The sequence below is a fragment of the Canis lupus genome, chromosome 31 (genome assembly GCF_003254725.2).
Source record: "Canis lupus dingo isolate Sandy chromosome 31, ASM325472v2, whole genome shotgun sequence".
Classification (NCBI taxonomy): domain Eukaryota; kingdom Metazoa; phylum Chordata; class Mammalia; order Carnivora; family Canidae; genus Canis; species Canis lupus.
The window spans coordinates 4,559,859-4,582,653 of record NC_064273.1 but is presented as its reverse complement, the minus strand read 5'-3'; the positions used below and the strand labels follow the sequence as shown (position 1 = coordinate 4,582,653).

The 22,795-nt window shown below is 33.4% G+C and overlaps 1 protein-coding gene across 1 annotated transcript; it reads right to left on the bottom strand.

Moving 5' to 3' along the window:
- Positions 1-13,778: 13,778 nt before the first annotated feature.
- On the bottom strand, positions 13,779-14,200 carry LOC112661809 (60S ribosomal protein L39). Its single transcript, XM_025449935.3, has one exon. The coding sequence runs from the start codon at positions 14,164-14,166 to the stop codon at positions 14,011-14,013; it is 156 nt and encodes a 51-aa protein (XP_025305720.1). The 5' UTR covers positions 14,167-14,200; the 3' UTR covers positions 13,779-14,010.
- Positions 14,201-22,795: the final 8,595 nt, after the last annotated feature.

Below are 22,795 nucleotides of genomic sequence, written 5' to 3'. Positions count from 1 at the left end.
CCTGCTTGTGTCTCTGCCTCTCTCTGTGTCTTTCATGAATAAATAAACTCTTTAAAAAATAAAGAAATAAATAAACTGCTGCTCTTATTTTGAAAATAGAAATGATTATTATTTCCCAAATAAGAACACATGGACAGAATACTTTTCAGATTACTTCTTAGAAGTATATTCTGGTTGAAAAGTATAATACCCAGATTTAAACCCAAAAAGATATGAACAATTACAAGAACACAGGTAACTTCACTATATTTTGATAGAAAATTAAGGGGGGTAAAGTATTATAAAAACAAGCTAGGAAAAACACACCTGTACTATCAGTTCCATGTTGAGCAAACAGCATTTGTACAGTAGAATAAAACCATAAAAATTTGTATGTTTAACTGTAAGTAAAAAATATTGCCACATTGTCATATAGTTTTTGCTAATGAGTTACACTATGCTCATTAGCAGAAAGTTGTCTCCTCTTCCCTGACTTCTCACAGCTTTGCCCAAAGCACTTGGCTGTGTCTTGTGTACAATCTAAGCTAAAGTGTTTTAATTCTCCCTTCAAATGCCAGGAAAAAGACAGCATTAGAAAGTCCATTGCAACTATTGCTTCTCAAACTGTCAGAGTCCTCATCAGCAGCATCCAATTACAATTGCTCATGATAGTATCTTAAAGATCTATTTTCATTTCAAAATAGATAAATGATGAATAAATCACAACCACTGATATTGTTTTAGAAAAATCTAACATTCAACAAGATAATTTAATGTTTTCTAATCCATGAAAGTTTTTATTAAGGAATTTTTTTTTTATTTATTTATGATAGTCACACAGAGAGAAAGAGAGAGGCAGAGACACAGGCAGAGGGAGAAGCAGGCTCCATGCACCGGGAGCCCGAGGTGGGATTCGATCCCCAGTCTCCAGGATCTATCGCGCCCTGGGCCAGAGGCAGGCGCTAAACCGCTGCGCCACCCAGGGATCCCCTTTATTAAGGAATTTCTTATGAACACAAATGATTCTGATTTATCCATTTTTAAAATTACAACTATAATTATATTTAAATTTAAAAAAACTTTAAGTCATAGTCTACCATAATTTATTAATGGAATTTTTAATTATTGAAATTGTACTCCTTGGAAGGAGTAATCCACTTTGTATAATGCTCCTTGGTCAGAATTCATGACCATTTTTATTTGCTGAAAATATATCAAATATCCTGTCATAAATATCCCAGTGATATAACTATAAATTTAAAAGGTATATATTAATGCCAGGACATAGTTTCAATACATATTTTCCAAAACTTATATTTAAATTTGCCTAAACATATTCTTTTTCTCTTTACTCTTTAGGTGACATCAGAAATGGACAGATACTTCATATTTAGTAAGTACTGGCACATAAGTTTTAAAATAAAAAAAGTTACAAAAGAAACTGTTGATAAGAGTAATCTAGAATGAACATCAGTTTATAAACACTATATGTAGATATAGTCTCTTGTTCTTTGATTATTAATCTCCCACTGCTCTATATGAAAGGTAAACATATTTCCTTCTATGAGTTAACCCATAGGATAATGGATCCACATCTCTCTAAGCATTTGCGTCTATTTCCCATGCTCATTATCAAATTCATTCTAAATGAATGCTAGATAAACAACAACAACAACAACACTGCCCAGGATAATTAACTCAAATCATCTGGGATGTAGTTCTCAAACTTTAGTCTAAAATCAGAATTACCTAAAGAGCTTAGGAAAACAGATTTCTGAGTGTTATCTCCAGGGTTTATGAGTCACTCAACCTGGAGTGGGGCTCAAGAGTTTCTGTTTCCCAAAAATTCCCAATGATACTAATGTTACCAGTAATGGGATTTCACCTGAAGAAACACTGTCCTAGGGGAACTGTGTTTTTAACAGATTCTCAGGTGATTCTGCTGGTTTCCTAAGATTAGAAAACACTTACATGACTGAGCTCCAGCTAACCCCCTGAGGTCAAAGCTTTTATACCTGCATCTCAGCCTATCCTGCCCTATTGCCACATTTCTTCCTGCCACATTCCTCTTCACATCTGAGCATGATATATCTGTGAAACAGAATTCAACACAATGCACAAACTGGAATTTGAGGAGGTTAGTTACTTCTTTCTTCATTCATGTAACACAAATTTTATGATTATTCCAACTTTGGCTTAATATTCTGTCTCTCTGCCCAGACAGTGGATTACAAACAAAATGGGTTACAAGGAGTAGGAAGACAAAATAAATGAGATAGACGAGTTGGATGGAAACTGGTAAACTGAATGGTCCATATCTTGTCTAAAGGCAAAAATAAGTAACCATTACTGTAAAGAACACAGAACCAAAATAACAATGAGATTTTTTAAAGAGAAAAATCAAATCTAGATGTGTATAGATGTGTAAATGTGAGCGTTTAATATTTCTTAAGTGAATGAATGTATAATTACAAATCTTATCCAGTTAGCTATGGACTTTTTTAAAAGATTTTATTTATTTATTCATGAGAGGCAGAGACATAGGCAGAGGGAGAAGCAGGCTTCCTGTGGGGAGCCTGAAGCAGGACTCCATCCCAAGACTCTGGGATCATGACCCGAGCCAAAGGCAGACGCTCAACCACTGCACCACCTAGGTGCCACTTGTTGTGATTTTCATAAACATTATTTTAGATTAGTTTTAGATCTTTAGAAAAGTTGCAAAGATAGTACAGAATTCCCATATGCCCTTTATCATTTTTATTTTTAGCATTTTATATTTTCATGGTACATTGTCACAACTCAGAAGCCAAATCTGATATAATATTGTTGGCTAAACTTGACAATTTATTCAAATTTCACTAATGTTCTTTTTCTGTTCCAGGATCCCATCCAGCACAGCCATAGTTAATTGCAATGTCTTCTTGGCCTTCCTTTCCTATGATGTTTCTCATAACTTACTTGTTTTTGATGGCCTTAGCTGTTTTAAAAAATACTGGTAAGGTATTCTGTGCAATGTCATTCTAATGGGGTAGCTGTTTTAAAAAATACTGGTAAGGTATTCTGTGCAATGTCATTCTAATGGAGTTTACTTGGTATTTTTTTCCGAGGTTAAACTAAGGTTATATGATTTGTGAGAAATTCCACAGAAGTACCATGTCATCACGTTAACTGAAGTACATGTTATCAACAGGACTTAATGATTAATAATGCTAACAATTAGATGTCTGAAGCAGTGTTTGCAAGGTTTCTCTACAGTAAAGTTACCCCTGCCCCCATTTTATAATTTACTCTTTCAAAGCAATTTACTAAATGGAACCTACACTCAAGTGGGAAGAGCAGTACAACCTCTTAAAAGGAGAGTATCTTCATAAATTATCTGGGATTTATTTGTAAGAAAGATTCATCTTTTCTCCCTTATAACAATAATCTTTTAATAAAAAAATGATAAGAAAGTATTCTTCGATTTGACATAATATGACACTTTAAGGAAAAGTATATTATTCTTCATTTTATTCTAATGGAGCAATCTTAATAATTAAAATATTACTTTCTAAATTCAGATAGCCTGTAATACCTTTTATAAATGTGGCTTCTAAATTGGGTGCATATTGATGAAATATCATAATCAGAAATGATCTCCATATTGTAGAGAAAGGAGCACAAGCCTGAATGAGTTAGTAAAGTAAATCTTCTCTGGGATAAAGCAGGATAATGTAAGGCTTTGTAGAGCATGTAATATACAAGGGGCAAGGATAAACAGTGCATGTTGCATTTGATTGACTTAACCTCCTTAATATAGTAAAGACTCCAACTGCTAGCCATATTTTTAGATTTTCTTTGCTATGGCCAACAAAGAGACAAAGAATAATAATAAAGAGAATAATAGAGCGTTAGGCCTGGAAAGGACCTCAGCCATCATTAATCTGATAAGCTCATTTTATGCATAAGGAAATGTTTAACCTGGTAATGTTGAAAGACTTGCATTGTGGTATACAGCTATTTGAGGAATAAACAGCATTTTCTCTCATTTTTTGGACTTCCAAGTCAGTGCTTTATTGTTATATCCTATTTGACTATGAAAAATCAGAGAAGAAAATTAACTCTTACTTGGAGAGAATGCTGAATTGCAGGTTTCTTTTCCTTCTTGTTCTGGTTTGTCATGTGCATTTGGCGAAGGCTGAGAGTATTGCTTCCATGAATTCCCTTCCCAGGGTCTTAGATTATAGATGGCTAAGAGTAAAATTTACATGAAATTTGGATGGTTAAAAAACAAATAAAGAAGCTTCCCAAGAACTGTAAATTTCCATTTCTACAGACTTTGCTCAGAGACCCCTCTTTCTCATTGTTCTTCAGTTTCCAGAAGTGTTTGACTTCTTGGATTTTCTTATAGCTCTGATTTGTGCACCAATATAGACTTTCTCTGATTCACTGGCTTTCCCATTCCAGAGTATTTTTTTCCCCTTAAACTCTCCCCAAGCCCCCATTTTTTTTTCCATTGGGTTTAGTTTTGTTTATACTTCACTCCTCTAGACTACCAATAGAGAAAAAGGGGAGTATTCCTTTTGGAAATAAGGAGATGCTTCAATATATATCGGATGATTTAAAAAACAAAGAATGATAGAAATTACCATTGAATTTGTTACTTGTATTAGTATGCTCAGGTTGCCATAACAAAATGCCATAGACAGGTGGCATAAGCAACAGGAAATTGTTTTCTCACAGTTCTGGAGGCTGGAAGTTCCAGATCCAGGTGCCAGCAGGATTCATTTCTGGTGAGAGATGCTTGCAGATGGCTATCTTATTATGTCCTCACAAGGCCTTTCCCAGGTGCAAGCATGCTGATAGAGAGAGAGCCAGCAAGCTGGATTTCAGGTAAGCTTCTTATAAGAATGCTAATGCTATCAGATCAAGGCCGCTCCTTAATTACTTCCTTAGAATCCCCACTCCAAATGCAGCCAAACTGGGATTCAGGGCTTCAACATACAAGCTTCCTGGGTAAACAAAGATTCAGCCCATACAATGACCTAATCAAATGAAAACAAATAATAAAACAAATAAGTGTATAAATATATAAACACAAAAAAAATGAGAGGACCATTGATTTGAAGGTTTTATATCAGATTAAATTTTTTAAAGATTTTATTTATTTGACAGAGAGAGAGAGAGCATGCACAAGCAGGGGAAGGTGCAGAGGGAGATGGAAAAACAGCTCCCAACTGAACAGGTTGCCCAATGTTGGACTCAATCGCAGGATTGTGGGATCATGACCTAAGCCAAAGGCAGGCACTAAACTGACTGAGTCACCCTGGGGCCTCAAGATCAGACATTTCTAAATGTTGAACTTAAATGTGTGCCAATCTAACTTCATAAGAATTAATTAGGAATTTCCATCAAAATGTACATTCCCAGTGTATATTACAACAAAGCTCCCTGAATGATTCCTAAGAAGACTGATCTATAACAGCTGATTTGAGACACAAAATCCAATTCATGGGTAGTCTGTGTGTAATCAGATTACAAGAAAGATTTTAAGGCCACACTTAACCCTAATTTGGAAGCACTATACATGACACAAAGCTCCTACTATGGACACAGAAAATTATAGTGATGGCAGATATGGTATATGTGTCATACGTGTTAAAAATTTAAAATGAGAGATGTGTAAGATTCATATCTACAATGTTTTCCTTTAACTGAATATGATTTCCTAGGTTTTTGAAGTTTACTTAAAAGCAAATTTTAAAAAGTTTGAAACCTATTGTGAAACTTCATAGTAAAAGCTAAACCAAATATTCTATAAATGTCAAATGTATCTAAAGTTTAATTATATATACATAAGAAGGGAAAGATAAAAAATACAAGAAAGGTTAAATAATGGTAGATGTTTTCTTGAATAATACAAGAAATTATAAAATTAAATAAATGTCTTTCATATTTTTTCTTTCTTAATAGAAAAATAAATGTTACTGTTTTTAGCAAAGAACTAATAAATGTTCCTACAATTAATAAATGTTGGCAAAATGCAACTACACTTGTCTTTAAATTAATTCTTAAAACCACAACTAATTGGGGCAGAGTTCTTTGTCTTAGTAAAAAAGGGTTCACAGAATGAAGTAATGGCTCAAAATTGCATAAAAGGTTATTATAGAGGAATATTGTACACTTGTTTCTCTCTCCAATGAAGTTATGACATAACTAGGTGATCTATTAAAGAAGAAATCTGAAAACTCACTGGGAGCATACCACTAAATGATCTGTGTTTAGGGATGATCCAAAAAGGCAACATGTCCTCCAATTTAAAATATGCAGGAGTTAAAGGTGGGATAAGCCAGTGCAAACAAATGACATAGTTAGCGTGAGTGGAGGCTGAGAAGTAATGATTTTATAAAAGTAAGTTAAAGTGAACAATATTAGAAGCAATTAAAAAAGTAGAACTTCAAAAAAAAATAAAAAATAAAAAAATAAAAAGTAGAACTTTATTAAGGCAAATAACTCTTCAGCCAAATTAATCTTTTTATTTTTTTCCAAAGGATTATAATCCTCTTTTATTTTATTAGTGTTAATATTTGAGAGCAGACAATGTAAATAAATGTGATGAAGATACTTCAGGATTATCTGAATGGGGACCAGGTGTGGAAGTTAATATTCTGCTGTTAAGACAGCAGTCTGGTCCAGTGCTTTAGAATTTTTAAATTCATCACTTTGTTCATTATTTATACATGTCCATTGGCAGCTTGCCAATCATAATGTATGCACAAAGACAAAAGCCATATAATTAGCTGTGGATGACCTGTTTTGGCTAAAAGCCTCTCTGCAATATGTCAGAAATATTACTTTGAAGCAAGTATTTTGAAAAATATTTTTTAGGATAGACCTGTCACTAATAAACTAATGTCCACATCAGTATGTGCTCATGTATTCTTTCCAAAATTATTTGTTTGTTGTTATAATTACATTGGCTGTAGATTATTTTCTATGTAATGTTTGCTAATATTAAAGGAAAAGATATTTGCTATAAGCGTCAAGATGGAAAATAATGGTGCTGACTTTTCAGTATCTTAACAGTTGACTGTATTTTCCCATTTTATTTTATGTGCATTTTGAACTGCATATGCACTATATTTCATAGTTGATTTTAGCACAGGATCCAGATGTTCCTGACACATCTGTTTTCATACCTTTATATAAATGAACTGCAAAATGATACTGGCAGCTCTGGGGACTGCATTAGTCACAATAAAAAGTACATATTTTTGTCTTGTCTACATAGGGATCATCTATGTATAAAGTAGATGTTGAGTAGCTAGTCATTTTTTATGTGTCCTTGCAATGAAGTTATTTACATACTACTGATTTGGTATGCCTGGCCATCTGGTTATGGATGAAATGCTGCACTTACTTTTTTTTCTTGCCTTTGTTTAAAAGGACTTTCTACATGTTATCAATACCAAATGTTCTATGATTATTTATAATAATAACCTACAAAAATAGTTCATATTTTTCCAGATTGTTGCATGATACATTTATTAATTTACATACATTTGATTTTTTACTGACTTTGCAAAATGGTAGAATTAAATATAATGTTTGGGTGTTTTTATAGATGTACGACACACGCTATTTCTTAATAACTGTGTGGCATGGTAGATACACACCACCTGCTCTTTTACCAGTAAAGATGCAGTGCGGTAGTTAAAAGCTCAAGCAGAGTGGTCAAAGTGTTTTGTGGCAAAAATGGCTGTTGGCTTTGTTGACTGTGTGATTTGGGGCAAGACATAAATTTCTCCACGTGCCAATTTCTTTATAAAGTGAAGGTAGTTGTAGCATTAGTTCACACAGTTGTGTGGATTAAAGTAGTTAGCCTATTTAGAGAAATTAGCACAACCTCAACTATATAACGTGACTTGAGAAAGGATAATCATTTTGGTTAATGTGATTAAATAGAGAGTAATCAAAATATTTTATATGATTTTTGGAAAAGTTGAATTTATTACTACTTGCCTAAATATTTTGCTAGTTTTAATATTGAAGATAGACTATCAAATAATATATATTCTCATTTTAATCTACTCAACATCATAAGCTTATGATGTCATGTTCTAAATTTTTTAAATGTTATAAAAAACTTCTGGTAAAAATTCTAAAATATATTTATACATAGTTGTTTCTAAGTCTTTAAAAAACAGCTTTAACTAAGTATGATTAACATACAAAAGCTACAAATATTTAATATACAAAATTTGGTCAGTTTATATATATATATATAAATACACCTGTGAAACCATCGCCACAATCAAGGTAATGGACATATCCATTATCTCCAAAAGTTTCCTTGTGTCTTTGTGTGCCTTGGTTTGTGTGTGTGTGCATGCCTGTGTGTTAGAAGAATGCTTAACATGGACAGCCCGGGTAGCTCAGTGGTTTAGTGCCACCTTCGGCCCAGGGCCTGCTGGAGACCTGGGATCAAGTCCCACGTTGGGCTCCCTGCGTGAAGCCTGCTTCTCCTCTGCCTGTGTGTGTCTTTCTCTCTCTCTCTCTCTGTGTCTCTCATGAATAAATAAATACAACCTTTAAAAAAAAAAAAAACATTTAACATAAGACCTACCCTTTTAACAAATTTTTGAGTGCATGCTACATAATTGCTGACTAGAGACACTATGCTGTATAGCATGTCCCCTGTCTCCTCCATGACAACATCTTCTTGTTGGAGTCTCTGTCCTCTGCTGGAATTTTGAAGTATCCTGTCAATGCACCATAGTAGAGAGCAGTGAGACTCTGCTTGCTGGTCAAGAGTCTGAATTTCTACTTTCTCTCATTTGGGCTAGAAGTTTGTTGTAAGTTGTAGCCCTGCCTCCCTTCATAAACAGGAGAGCATTACCTTCATCCAGCTCTAAGACTCAAGCCTGGGCTCCAGGCTACCCATCTTTCATGAAACACATTTTAGCCCTGTTGGCCAAAAAATAGCTGAGGTGCCAGGCCCCAGTGCCTGCTTCCAGACCTAGAGGTCCCTACTGGCTTCAACATCACTGTCCCATGGTTGTTTGTTTTATTCAGTTTGTGTTGTTAGTTGTTTATTTTTTTCTGGTCTACATTGGTGTCTTAATTATTTTCCAACTTAACTATGCATTTTTATTTATGAGGATTTGGAACAAGTGGTTTGGCAGAGCTTGAAATTACTGTTTCTTTTGTACCAAAATTTTTTGTATCATTTTATAGTATCATTATTCAACCAAATTTTGATGTATTGCATACTGCAAGTTATAATCATGTCATACTGGAGAGCTTCTACTACCTATAAACAAGTTTTGGGTTTTGCTAAAGTTTACACGGGTAGTATGAATTTTAAATAATGGCATGACTAGAATCTAAATTCAAAGAGATGGCTTTATTTCATAGACTGCCTAGAATGCAGTTTTTTAATAATTTCCAACTGCCATCTTAGAAAGATTCTTTTTTTTTTTTTTGAAAGATTCTTAAATACATATCTAAACTACATGTTTCCTTTGTTCTGGTGATAGTCATTTTAAAAGATTGCTGCATTATTATACTTTATTATATTATATTAGACCTCAACCATATCCAATTTTAGAGATTTATGGTAGGAACATAGAAAAATTTAGTGAAATAGAAGGGATTCACTTGAATCTAAAGAATTAAAAGAATACAACTTCCCATGTCTGTAGTCTTCCAAATATAGTGTTACTTCCCTGTCTCTTATGAGGATTTCCTTCCTTATGATTATGGCAGTTATAATATAGATTAAATATCATGGTGAAAAAAGTCAATATCATAAAGTTTTTGACTTGTTTCAAGATCCTCAGATAAGGAATGTGTGGAATGTGAACTTGGCTCATTGATTAAAAGGAATATGAAAGATGTGAATTTAGACACACATTTTTAAAGGGAAACATGGTTTGGGAACTTTTTAAAATTAGAACACCACATGAAATCATTGATTAATCAATATTATTTCATCGTATGGAAATTAGTCTATTTATTTTTGAAGTTCCACTTTGCTTACCTGGGTAACTATTCTCCAACTTATAATTTGTATAAGCTCATCTCCTGATATATGTTAAAAATAGTATTTCATAAGCTCCATTACATTTTTGAAAAGGAAAAAAAAATCTTTGAAATTAAAATGAAAAATACTGGTATTACAGCTCTCACTCTATTTTTCTTTGGCTCTAAAATTCAATACTTCCTTTAATGAACAAGAATAAATTCCTTTTCTATGAAGCTTACTGAATACCCATCTTTAATCTATTAAACTATGTGGTCAGTATATAAAAAATATGCTAAGATCACAAAAATGTGTATAATACCACATAAGTAGAGTGCACTATGCTAATTTGGCATCAGAAATTCTGTCTTTCATTTCACTTGTATGAGAATGTGTGACAAAGTGTGAAGTGCACTAGACTGCAAGTAAGGGCTTTTAAGTCCTCATGTTTACCATCATTTAACAAACAGTGTGAACCAGGGCCACCCTCCTTTTTCTCGACTGTATGATGTGTCTCTCATCTGTGACACATAAAATAGTGCATCCCTTTCTGCTTAATATGTCCTATGTATCTCTAAACCAACCTAAAGCTTCTGAAAAAAAACAACAAAAAAAGTACTCAATGCAATGACATATTAATGAAACCAAAGTTTCTTTAAGGAAGTTTAATGCAGAGAAGTAGAAAATGGTAGGTGGGGAGGAAACTGAGATTTGGAAATATTTCTTTTTTTTTTTAATTGTATTTATTTATTTGAGAGAGACCAAGAGCACAAGTGGGATGAGGGGCAGAGGGAGAAGCAGACTCCCTGTTGAGTGGGGAGCCCAATGAAGGGCTGGCTCTGGGACCTGAGATCATGACCTGAGTGAAGACAGATGCTTCATGGACTAAATCACCCATTCGCCCCAGAAATATTTCCTTTAATTAATGATAAGACTTTACATGAGACAATGACTTTAGAAATCAAAATAAAATATTGCAGAATGCAATTCTGACCGGAAGTCACTTTGTGATTTAGTAGTTGTGGATGAAATTCTTACTGCATCTTACTGCATCTCAAAGGAATAATGAAAAATATTATTAGTTTCCAAGATCTACTTGCTCCAGTGAGAATTTCAACCTAATCTGAAGGAGTCCAATGAACCCGCCTATAGAGGAGAGAATCCTATTTCATCAGAGTGCATTCAGCCTGTAACATGCTGTGTTTGCTTGTGGCCCAAGTCACAGCCCGCTGGGAGTGGCAGCCCCTGCCATCAGCCTCAGTCAGGGAGCAGACCTTTCTCTGTGTATTATCAAGGAGCTGGAGGCTCCTGTGCCGGTCAGACCTCACGGAGATGCCGACGGTGAGCTGCTGCACAGACAGACGAGGGAGAGGCTCTCACTCTGTATTTAAGGGCCCAAGAGCTGCAGGAAGACAGTGTTCCTGCTTCTTCTAAGTGGCATGTGTGAAGAGATATCTGATTTAGCAGCCGTAACAGCCCACAGGAAACTTGATCCAAGCAGAAACAGAATGTGAAATAACAGGGGCTCTCATCCTTGAGTTTAAGAAAAGAGACTAAGAATTCTGAGTGTCTCTGTTAAACCGGGCATTATGTTGGGAGTGTTAAACATATACTTTCATTTAATTTCCCGAAATATCATGTATGCTTGTAGAGTTTAAAAATGTAACTTCAGTTATCTAGTAAATAAGTACTTGTGGGTAAAAAAAAAAAAATGAATAAATAAAATAAAAATCTGATCATCTGAAGCAGTGATACAAACCCAGGAATGGAAAGTGTGGCTTCTGGAATCCTGCAACCTGGTTTCAAAATTTGTTGCAACCACTTCCTAGTGAAGAGACTTGCCTAAGTTTTCTAAATTTTGTGTGCTTTTTCTTCCTCATCTGCAAAATGTAGGTAGTGTTTATATAACAGCATTGTAAGATTCAAATTAGATTATCTCTGTTAATTGCTTAGACAAATATCTAATGTTTAATAAGTCCCTGGAAAATTTTTAATATTATTTTCCAGTGATCTTCAAAATCTATGCTTATTCTAAAATGTTATTCTGCTTCCTGTATTTGAGTGGGATAATCATAATACCCATTGAAATATACTTTTCAATGTTTTTATACTCTGCATATAATACAAATACATCATCGTCATTTATATAATCAATCTTAATTATGATAATCTTGTGCCACTTGTGTATTTGTTAAAACTTGACTTACTCTACCCTCATTGCTTGAAAGTTGCTCTTTGATGAATTATAAGTAATGCACTATTGGAAATGGAAAACTTAATTGGTAACATTGTAGCTTAAGGAATTGTGAGTAGAGAGCAATGAAGACAGAAATTTTTTTTAAATAAATGAAAAGAATAAGTGCATTAAAAGAAATAGAGAAACTTAAATAAAATGCTTCAAGGAAAATGTTATTTTTGCACATCATCTGACTGCCTCACAGATATCTTGAACTTAACATGTTGAAAAGAAAACTTATTACCCCATCCCTATTGCAAACTGAATTTTCAGTCTGTTTTGTATGTCCTGTTAAATAAGATGGATTCGTAATCTGATGATTCATTTGCTCTTACTCAAACTAAATCTTTGTGAATTAAATAGTATTAGAGAAATATCTTCTAAAGTGTACTTATTCATACTTAGAAGCATGTTATTCAACAAATATTTGGCTAATGCTTCTCATAGGCATACGCTTTTTTTAAAGTTTATAAACAATAGTGAACAAATTCTTCTACAGTCTTTGAAGAAAGACAAATCCATGCATAATACAATTAAAAATTCTGATAGTACTTACTATAAATAAGCACACTAACAGAACAAAACAAAATAAAAAAAGAACAGTGGAAGTAGCTAAAAATTCAAGGGAAACATCTGATTATTTCTTTCATCTGGAACACACCTTCTCAGATAATTAATTACATTGTTCTCAAATCTTAGGCCTCTGTTCCAATGTTGCGTCACCATCATCTACATAAAATATCAACCCTCCTCCAGTATGAAAGGGTTAGACTTCCTTAATATGGTTATTTTTTAGTAATAAGACATATTGACAGCTAACTGTGGCATGTTTACTTGTATATTTATTTTCACTACCGCCTCCCAGAATGAAAATCTGAGAAGGCAGGGACTGTATCTTGTTTATTGTCATGTCCCAGGGCCCAGAAGAACCAGAGACATACTAAATACTCAGTAAACATTGTCGAATAAATGAATGAGATACCTTTACCTGTGGGCCTCAAGAAAAGGAGAGGCTAATGGATTAGAGATGGGAGGAGGCAAGAACTTATTAGCTAAGGGAGCACAGTATCTATCTGCAATAATATGTAAAGAACCTAAGAGCTTGGAAAAATAAAGGAGCTAGTATATTTGGGATACAGTAAAAGGAAGAAACATGGCTCAAAAGAGATTGGAAATATACAGTGTTGAGGGGGGCACTTGGCAGGATGAGCATTGGGTGTTATGCTATATGTTGGCAAATTGAACTCCAATAAAAAAAAAAAAAAACAAAAAGGAAATACACAGTGTCAATTCTTACAAGGCTTTCTTAATAATATTTTGAATTTTTTTTTAAGATTTTATTTGAGAGAAAGCACATGAGCTGGGGGAGGACCAGAGAGAGGGAGACATGCTGACTCCCCATCAAGACCTGAGCCAAAGGCAGACGCTTAGCAGACAGAGCCACACAGGCGTCCCCTAGCCACACTTTCAATACTTCGTTGTCAAGGGCCATTTCTATCACTGCAGAAAGTTCTATCAGACAGTGCTATGTGAGATCTGACAGGAGGGGGAATTCAGCACTTCACAAATTAGGACACAACAGCAGCTCAGCTGAAAGGTCTCACATTTATTACTGAACCAACCTACTGGTATAGAGGCATAGTAATAGAGAAAATCATTCCCTTGATAAGACATGTCTATTAGCCAGGTAGGAAGGATGTTTCCATATTGATAGGATAGGAACATGAGATCTCCATGGGGCTTAAATATGTGTGCCAATTATGTTTGCTATTTCAGGATGTGTGATGCTTCCTCATAGACCCAGCTTGGTTCTTCTCCAGTGTCTCCTCTTGGAGTTGTACCTGATTTTATTACCAGTTTTCATCCGAATCCACTGGGGAATAGGACGATTCTGCTTTTGTTTCTTGGCCAGGAATCGCTTGATTCTGAAAGTCTTGTGGGAAGACATGGCAATCACAGTCAACCACACGCAACCAGGATGGCGGTGGAAAGGGTGAATTTGTTTTTTTATAAATTAGGGTAACTGAATGTCTTGAAAGTAAAATAATACAATCCCATTTATTTAGTGTTCATTTAGTGTGGTCCCTTAAGTATTTTTGTAAGTTTTACACCTAAAAAAACAATCATACTGAGGTATAATTTCCATAAAATAAAATGTGTCCACTGTAATTATTCAAATACATGTGTTCTAATAACTCCACAAATCATGTAACCACAAACTCAGTCAAGATATCAAATATTTTCATCTCTCCAAAAAGAGCCTTGGTTCTCCTTTCTAGGTAGTCCACAAATGCCTATCATAGATTAGAAATTATGGACGGACTCTGTGACACAATCGATTTGTTTTCCTGTTCTTTACTTTTTTTAAAAAAAAGAAATGGAATCATACCTAATATATTCATTTGTTTCTGTCTTCCTTTACTTATGATTATATTTTTGACCCATCCATATTATTGAGTGCATTACTAGTCCATTTATTTTTATTGCCAAGTTGCATTTCATTGTACTCATACTCCAGGATTTTTTCTTTTTTAACCATTCACTGGTTGATGGACACTTGGGTTGTTTATAGTTCAACACTTTTAAGAATAAGCCTATTAATAAACATGTAACAATACATGTATGGACATATATTTCATAACTCTTAGGTAATGAAGGATTGGAACAACTGAGTCATGAAATAAATTTAGTTTTAAATTTATAGACATTACCAGAAAGTTCTCCAAGTAGTTCCATCATTTCATATTGTACCATCAGTGTTCTAGGAGAGTTCTAGATTCTCCATATCTTCAGCAATACTTGATAATTTTAGGAATTCTAGTTGTGTAGTCGCATATTATTATGATTTTGTTTTATATTTTCTTGCTGTATAATATTGCTTACCATCTTTCATATCCTAGAGACTATTCATGTACCTTCTTTCTTGAAGTATTCATACAAATCATTTGCGCAGTCTTAAAGGGGAATGTTTATCTTATTAAATTTTAACAGTATTTTTTTTCTAGATACAAGTCCCCTTTCATGTATATGTATTACAAATATTTTTGGCCAGTATGAAGCTTACCTTATCACTTTCTTAATATTTTTAAAAAACACTTTTTTTTTTATTCAGTTTAAAGTCATTTTTTAACTACTTATACCTTAAGGTGTCTTTGTCTACTTGAACGCATGGGCTATTTTAGATCTTTTATCTAATTTTCCAATATTTGTAGATTTTATATGGTGTTTATGGATTTCTAATTTAATTTTTTATTGATCAGAAAATTTTCTCTATGATTTCAATTCATCTACTTTTTTTCAGATTTCTTTCATGGCTTTCTATTGTCTGTGTTGTTCATATTTCATGTGCACATTAATAAAATGTATATTTTGGTAGTTTGGGTTGTAATCCTCTAAGGGGTCAGTTAGGTCAAGTACCTGATCAATATTGTTCAAATTAAAAATATATATATAGTTCAAATTTTCTATATTTTTAGTGAATTTTCTCTATGACTCTATTAATTGCTGACAGAAGAGCACCAAATATCGAATTATGATTGTGGGTTTGTTCCGTTTCTGCTTTCAGATTTGTCTCCTTTTGTTTCATTTCTTTTTGAGATTTGTTGTTATAAACATCCATAAATTTTGAATTACTAATCATGCTTAATGAATTGAAGCTTTTATTATTAAATATGTCCCTTTTGTCTTTAGTAATATCCTTTTATCTGAAATCAACTTTGCCTAATGTTAATATTTCCACGTTAGCTTTTTTATGATTCTATTTAGAATAGTTAATTTTATATTGTGTTTCGTAAACACAGCTGAGAGTTAGGCTTTGCTTTTTTGTCCTTTCTTATATTTTTAATCTTTTACTTAGAGTATTTGAATCACTTATATATAATTACAAATCTAGTTGGTATACTGGGCTAAATAGTTACCCCTAAAATTAATGCCCACCTGGGCATAACCTGTAGATGTGACCTTACTCAGAAATACAGTCTTCACAGATGTAATTGAGTTCAGACAGGATTAGGGTAGGCCTCAAATCCAGTATGTCTTGTGTCCCTATGAAAAGAGGAAAATTCAGACACAGAGACACAAAGACAGAGAGGAAAGAAGGCCCTGTGGAGATAAAGGCCCAAATTGTGGTTACCTTCCCACAAGCCAAGGAATGCCAGAAATTGCTGGCAACCACTAGAAACTAGAAGAGGCAAGGATTCTTCCTCAGAGCCTTTGAATAAAGCATGGCCTTACCAACCCCTTGATTTTGGACTTCAAACATCCAGAATTGTGAGAGAATAAAGTTCTGTTGGCTTAAGCCACTCATGTTGTGCTAAATTTTTATAGCAGCTACAGGAAAGTAATATATTTGGTTTTAGGCCCATTGTCCTTGTATTTCTTGTCTGTGTGAATTTTCTTCCCTTTTTTTCACTAAACGTGTACTTTGTAGTACTCCAATTTGTCTCTTCTATGGGCTTACTAGCTGTATATGACTATATTCTAGTGTGCATCTTTTTTTTCACTTTATAATAATCAAGATTAGCTTATTAGAATCTACTTTTATTCAAATGTACCTCTATGTCTCCCTTCCAGTCCTTTGCATTATTTTTTAATATATTCTGATCTTACATATTTTATAAATCTCATCATATATGTATTATTACTTGTGCTTATCTCCAATATAAATTGATTATTTTCATTTGGTTATTTCATTTGATTACTTTATATAGTTTCTATTTTTCTTCCTATATGTCCTATTTTTGAGGTATTATAATCTTAATTTTTATTATTTCTTTAAATACAGGTTCCTTTACTTTTTAAAATTTATTTATAATATCTGAATAGAGTTTTTGTTTGATGTATCCAACATGTGGTCCACTCAGTTCCTGATCAACAGTATTTTCCTGAGTATGTGCCATACCTTCTAATTTGTTGCATATCTGACAAATTTTGTTGAAAACTGGACATTTCAGTTACTATTTTGTAGCAACTCTGGATTTGCCACCCTTCCTCCCTTGACAGTAGTTGCTGTTGCTTGTTACATTTTTATTTATTTATTTTACTTTTATTAATTTATTTATGTATTTATTTATTTCAGTAACTTGCCTGGACTTTATCTGTGGAACTTGTCTCTTCTGCAGTGAATGGTTTGTTATACCATTTCTTTTTTTCTTTCTTTCTTCTTTCTTTCTTTCTTTCTTTCTTTCTTTCTTTCTTTCTTTCTTTCTTTTTTTTTTAATTTTTTTTTTAATTTATTTATGATAGTCACAGAGAGAGAGAAAGAGAGAGGCAGAGACACAGGCAGAGGGAGAAGCAGGCTCCATGCACCGGGAGCCTGACGTGGGACTCGATCCCGGGTCACCAGGATCGCATCGCGCCTTGGGCCAAAGGCAGGCGCCAAAGCGCTGCGCCACCCAGGAGTCCCCCCTTTCTTTTTTTTTTTTTTACTTTATTTAATTCTGACTTCTTTGTCAAAGGTCAGCATAGCTTAGTGGCTAACCCAGAATTGGAAGCATAGCTTAAACAACTTTATTTTACATGACTTCCAATCTGCCAGTAAATATGTATGTGAGTTAGAGACCAGATTCACAGTTGTGGCCATTTTCAGCTCCTGCTTATTGCTGACTTTCCCCAAGCTCTCTGCTGTCCCCTGTATGCATACATAGCTTCCTACTCAACCAACGATATATGAAAAGTCATATATCCTTCTATATTTCTCTAATTTCAGAGATTCCCCACCAATTTTCTGGCTAGATTATAACAGACCCAACAGAGATGCTAATCCCAGAGTAAGAGTTGTGGGATTTCCTCAACTGTTTCCTATAGAGTTTGCTACATTTACTTACGATCTAGTCAGGTATTCATCTTCAGTCCCAAATCAAATCTGCCCCTTGGCAGTAAAGCGGTTTCCCCTTTTTCAGACCAAATACAGTAACATTATGTAATCAAGCTTAATAGGGCAGAGGTTGAGGTAGTGGAGGATATACAAGAATTGCCCCAAGCAAGGCTACAGACTCCCATTGTTCTTACCCATTATTTAATAGTTTTTCTTGAAGAAACAGTTATTAATTTATAATTGGTCTTTGTTCAATTTCCAGAGACAGGAAATTGAGATTTTTTTGAGGCATATTTTCCAGTTTTTAACTGTATCTTGTATTTAAGGGGAACAAATTGCCAATCTCTTTACTCCACCATAGCTGGAAATTAAAAAAAATCTATTGGATATGTTTTAAGCTGTTTTAAATTATATCATTTTTTAAAATTAACTTTACCTGGATGCTATCTAGGAATGTCATTTATTTTTAGTTATAAAATATGAAGTGAAATTATAGAATTTGCTTTTTAAAAATTATCATGACTCATGAGATTATGACTTGAGCTGAAACCAAGAGTCAGACACTTGGCTGACTAAGCTAGGTAGGTGCCCTACTGAATTTGCTTTTTTTTTTATTTTATTTTATTTTTTTTATTTATTTATGATAGTCACAGAGAGAGAGAGAGAGAGAGAGAGAGAGAGGCAGAGACATAGGCAGAGGGAGAAGCAGGCTCCATGCCGGGAGCCCGACGTGGGATTCGATCCCGGGTCTCCAGGATCGCGCCCTGGGCCAAAGGCAGGCGCCAAACCGCTGCGCCACCCAGGGATCCCTGAATTTGCTTTTTTAATTCTAATACTGCTTTAGTTTTTTTCTGGATTATTTACATGCACAATCATTTGACCATAACAAACTTATTTCATGCTTTCCAGCCTTATTTATTTATTTTTTTGTTTCTTTTTTTTTCCCCCTTTGGCTCCTTTAAAATCTTGAGTATGATTTTGAATTAAAATAGTGATAGCAAATATCTTCACTTTATTCCTACTCCTGGGCTGAAGATTAAATACATTCTATTAGATTAAGAATGTTCCCTCCTCTTCCTAATTAGCCTATACGTTACCTGTTTCATTAAATTTATACTGAATTATATAAAATACTTTTGCATCATCCATCGAAAATGATAGAGTTTTTTTTCTTTTATTCTATCAACATGTAGATTTAATTGGTTAATTTTATGAAAAAATAGTATTACAGTCTTCAAATAAATCCAACTTATTTATGAAATATTGGACGTATTGTAATTTGCTGTGTTTGAATCTTTAATTTATTATTATCATTTAAATTTTAGATTCTGTGTTTATGAAAGAGATGGTCCTGTAATCAACCTCTTATGCTGTGCTCTTATTAGGATTTTCCTATCAAGATTATACTGGTCTCATAAAATAGTTGAGAATTATAAATATATAGAAGAATTATGAAAAACTAGTGTAATTTTATTCCTCAATGAAGGAGTAAATTCAACTAACAAAACCATCTGGCTTAAAGATTTCTTTGTGTTTATTTTCTTTACTGAGTATAGGATTGTACTGGATTTCTATTTATTCTTGTGTCAGTTTTGGTAAGTTGTGTTTTTTCATTAATGTTTATTCTTTTTTTCCTGTTTATTTGATAAACTTGGTCATAATATCTCTGTTATCTCTTTAATATTTAACACATAGTAGGTACTTCCAAAATGCTGACTTTTCCTCAAAAAAGTATTGATATATATCAATCTGAAGTTTTAAAGAAATGCATTACTTATTCCAGAAACAACAACACATTTCCAAGAAATAGGTGAAAGGCAAAAATATATGCTAAGAGGTATTTATCACTCTGAGATCAACTCATGTTTGTAGCTATCACTTTAAAGATTTCTTTTCTATAAAATATAAATGTGTTAATTTGAAAGATAACTGAGGGATTCTTGCTATTGGCATCGTAAATCAAAGTTTGTATGGAAAAATAAGTTATTTCTAAAACATATTATTAAAAAAAAATAAAAATAAAAAATAAAACATATTATTTATACGTATAGTAGATTACAGCTAAATAAAATAGCATTTTAATTTACTGACTTATATGATATAATTTCAACTTCCCACCATAGTACTGTATTGGTACTCTATAAGGAGACTTTAATTAATTAAAATATATTTTTCTATTGCTTAGAATCAGCATTTATTTATAAATAGCTTATAAAAGAATTGAAAATGTTTTGTAACTGCATTACTGATGAATCATTATCATTATGATGTTTCTAAATCATTGTATTATTAAAGGGGTTTTTAAAGCAATTAGAAATTATGAGTTATTTTTTCATATATATTATCTTTTTCTACCTCATATGAGTTTTATGAAATTAGATCTTACTAATATTCAGATTGTTTTATAATAAGAAACTGAGTCTCAGGCAGATTCTTATGGAATGGAGGAAATATTAACAGAGATATGTTCTTAAAACCTTTGAGAATATCCAAACTCATTACCCCCATGTAATGTGTACTTCATAATTAATAGAGGCCAAAAGAGCAGTTTGAGATGATGGTGTTCTCGGCAGAATATGTTCATTCACTTCCTCTGTGGTTTTCTCTTGCACATCAGCTTTGAAACACAAGCAATTAAATTTTTTACCTAGCCTCAGCAAAATCACAAACTACTATGAAAAGTCAAAAACTTTCTAGGTTACCCACAGATAGCTGAAACCATAATTATGTACTTTGAATGATAATGCTACATTCAAAATCCTATCTTCTTCTCAGTATAGTAAGCAATTTTATTAATCAATTATTTGGTATCTCAATGTATTAGTGCTTAGTAAGCAGACTATTCAAAATCAAAATCAATATTACAAGAATTTCATTAAATTTCATATAAAAATTACAAGAACATCAAAAAAAAAAAGAACATCAAAATATTCACTGCATTCTTCTATTACAACTTTCTGTAAGATTTATCTAAGTCATGCTATTCAAATATATGTCATTCAAATTTTTACATATGATAATGTGCATATCCTTTTATTATTTTTTTCTGAATGTTTCTCTGAAAAGAAAAATTAGACACTCTCTCACCCTGAATATAAATCTTCCTCTCTCTCTTCATGAAGACCATAAACTAATTAATATTGATAAAAGAAAAACAAATGCATATATCCCTTCAAGAGTTTTACATCAAATCAGCTCTGATGGACTTGCAGTTTCCTATCAAATAGGCAACATTTCTTAAAATGAACATGATGTGCCTGCTGTGCCCTAAGAGGCTTAATGGCTTTTTATAAATTGAGCACATATTTCCAAACTCAAACCTCAATCAAAATCTTCATCTTCACCTGAAATATTCCCAATACTTCTGATCCTGATATTAGGGGGTTTATTTTGTTGTTAATATTTATAATATAGTTAACATTTGGCAGTTAACTAAAGACAAGTATAAGAGTCTGCTACTGTTTATATTACCATTTATCTTAGAATACTTTTGCATTGTTGTGCTATACTCATTTTAATTGCATTGTCACAGAAATACTACACAGTTGCTTCTGACTTATAAAAACATGAATTGCAAATGCTTTTACCCATAAATCATTACTGTTGCTTCTCTTCTATTTATTTATTCTCCATGACCATAACACTTTTTACCACAGTTTTGGAAGCCATATAAAAGAAACAAAACAAACAGGCAAAGAAAAACCAACCAGAAAACAAAAACAAAAACTACTTTTAAAGTATCAGTGGAAATAAGTGAAAGAAAAAATATATCAATGAAAATAAGAAACAATCTTGACAGTATTTCTCAGAGTAATCAATCATCAGCTTTAGTTTATCAAAACCCCCTGTCTTGATGTTAAAATGCTGATTTCCAGGTCCTCGTTCAGATTTATTAAAGTAGATTCTCTAAAAGTATAGCACCAGAATGCATTACAATTTCAGCTAAAACCCCATGATATTGACACACAAGAAATTTAATAACCTAATTTACTAGGCCTGGACTACAGCCCCATGAACCAGCATAACAAATGAGCATTCACTTATTTTAATGAGGTTATTCATTCAGCAAACACTTTCCTAATATTCTACATTGGACTCAGGAAGATTGACGGAATCAGAATCCTAATTCTGGAAATGAAAAAGTAATTTTGGAACATGGTCTTCACAGGGTGATAAGGCTGGTGGCAATGATGGAATGTTACGTGCAATGTTAGGTCGAGGTCACTTTGTCACTAAAATGATGGACATTCAAACTTGGAAGATTTGTATTAACAGAGGATGGATTCATAAATTGTTTTAACCTTCTGCTTATCTTTAGCTTGATGAGAAAATTATTTTTTTAATATTCTAATAAAACCTGACCTCCTTTCCCAGGATGCCAGACTGTTTTATTATACACACACACACACACACACACACACACACACACACAAAAGAAAAAAAAAAGAAAAGAAATGACAAATACCCACCATTTGCTTCAACGTGGATGGAACTGGAGGGTATTATGCTGAGTGAAGTAAGTCAATTGGAGAAGGACAAACATTATATGGTCTCATTCATTTGGGGAATATAAATAATAGTAAAAGGGAATATAAGGGAAGGGAGAAGAAATGTGTGGGAAATATCAGAAAGGAAGAACATAAAGACTCCTAACTCTGGGAAACAAACTAGGGGTGGTGGAAGGAGAGGAGGGTGGGGGGTGGGGGTGAATGGGTGACGGGCACTGAGGGGGGCACTTGACGGGAAGAGCACTGGGTGTTAT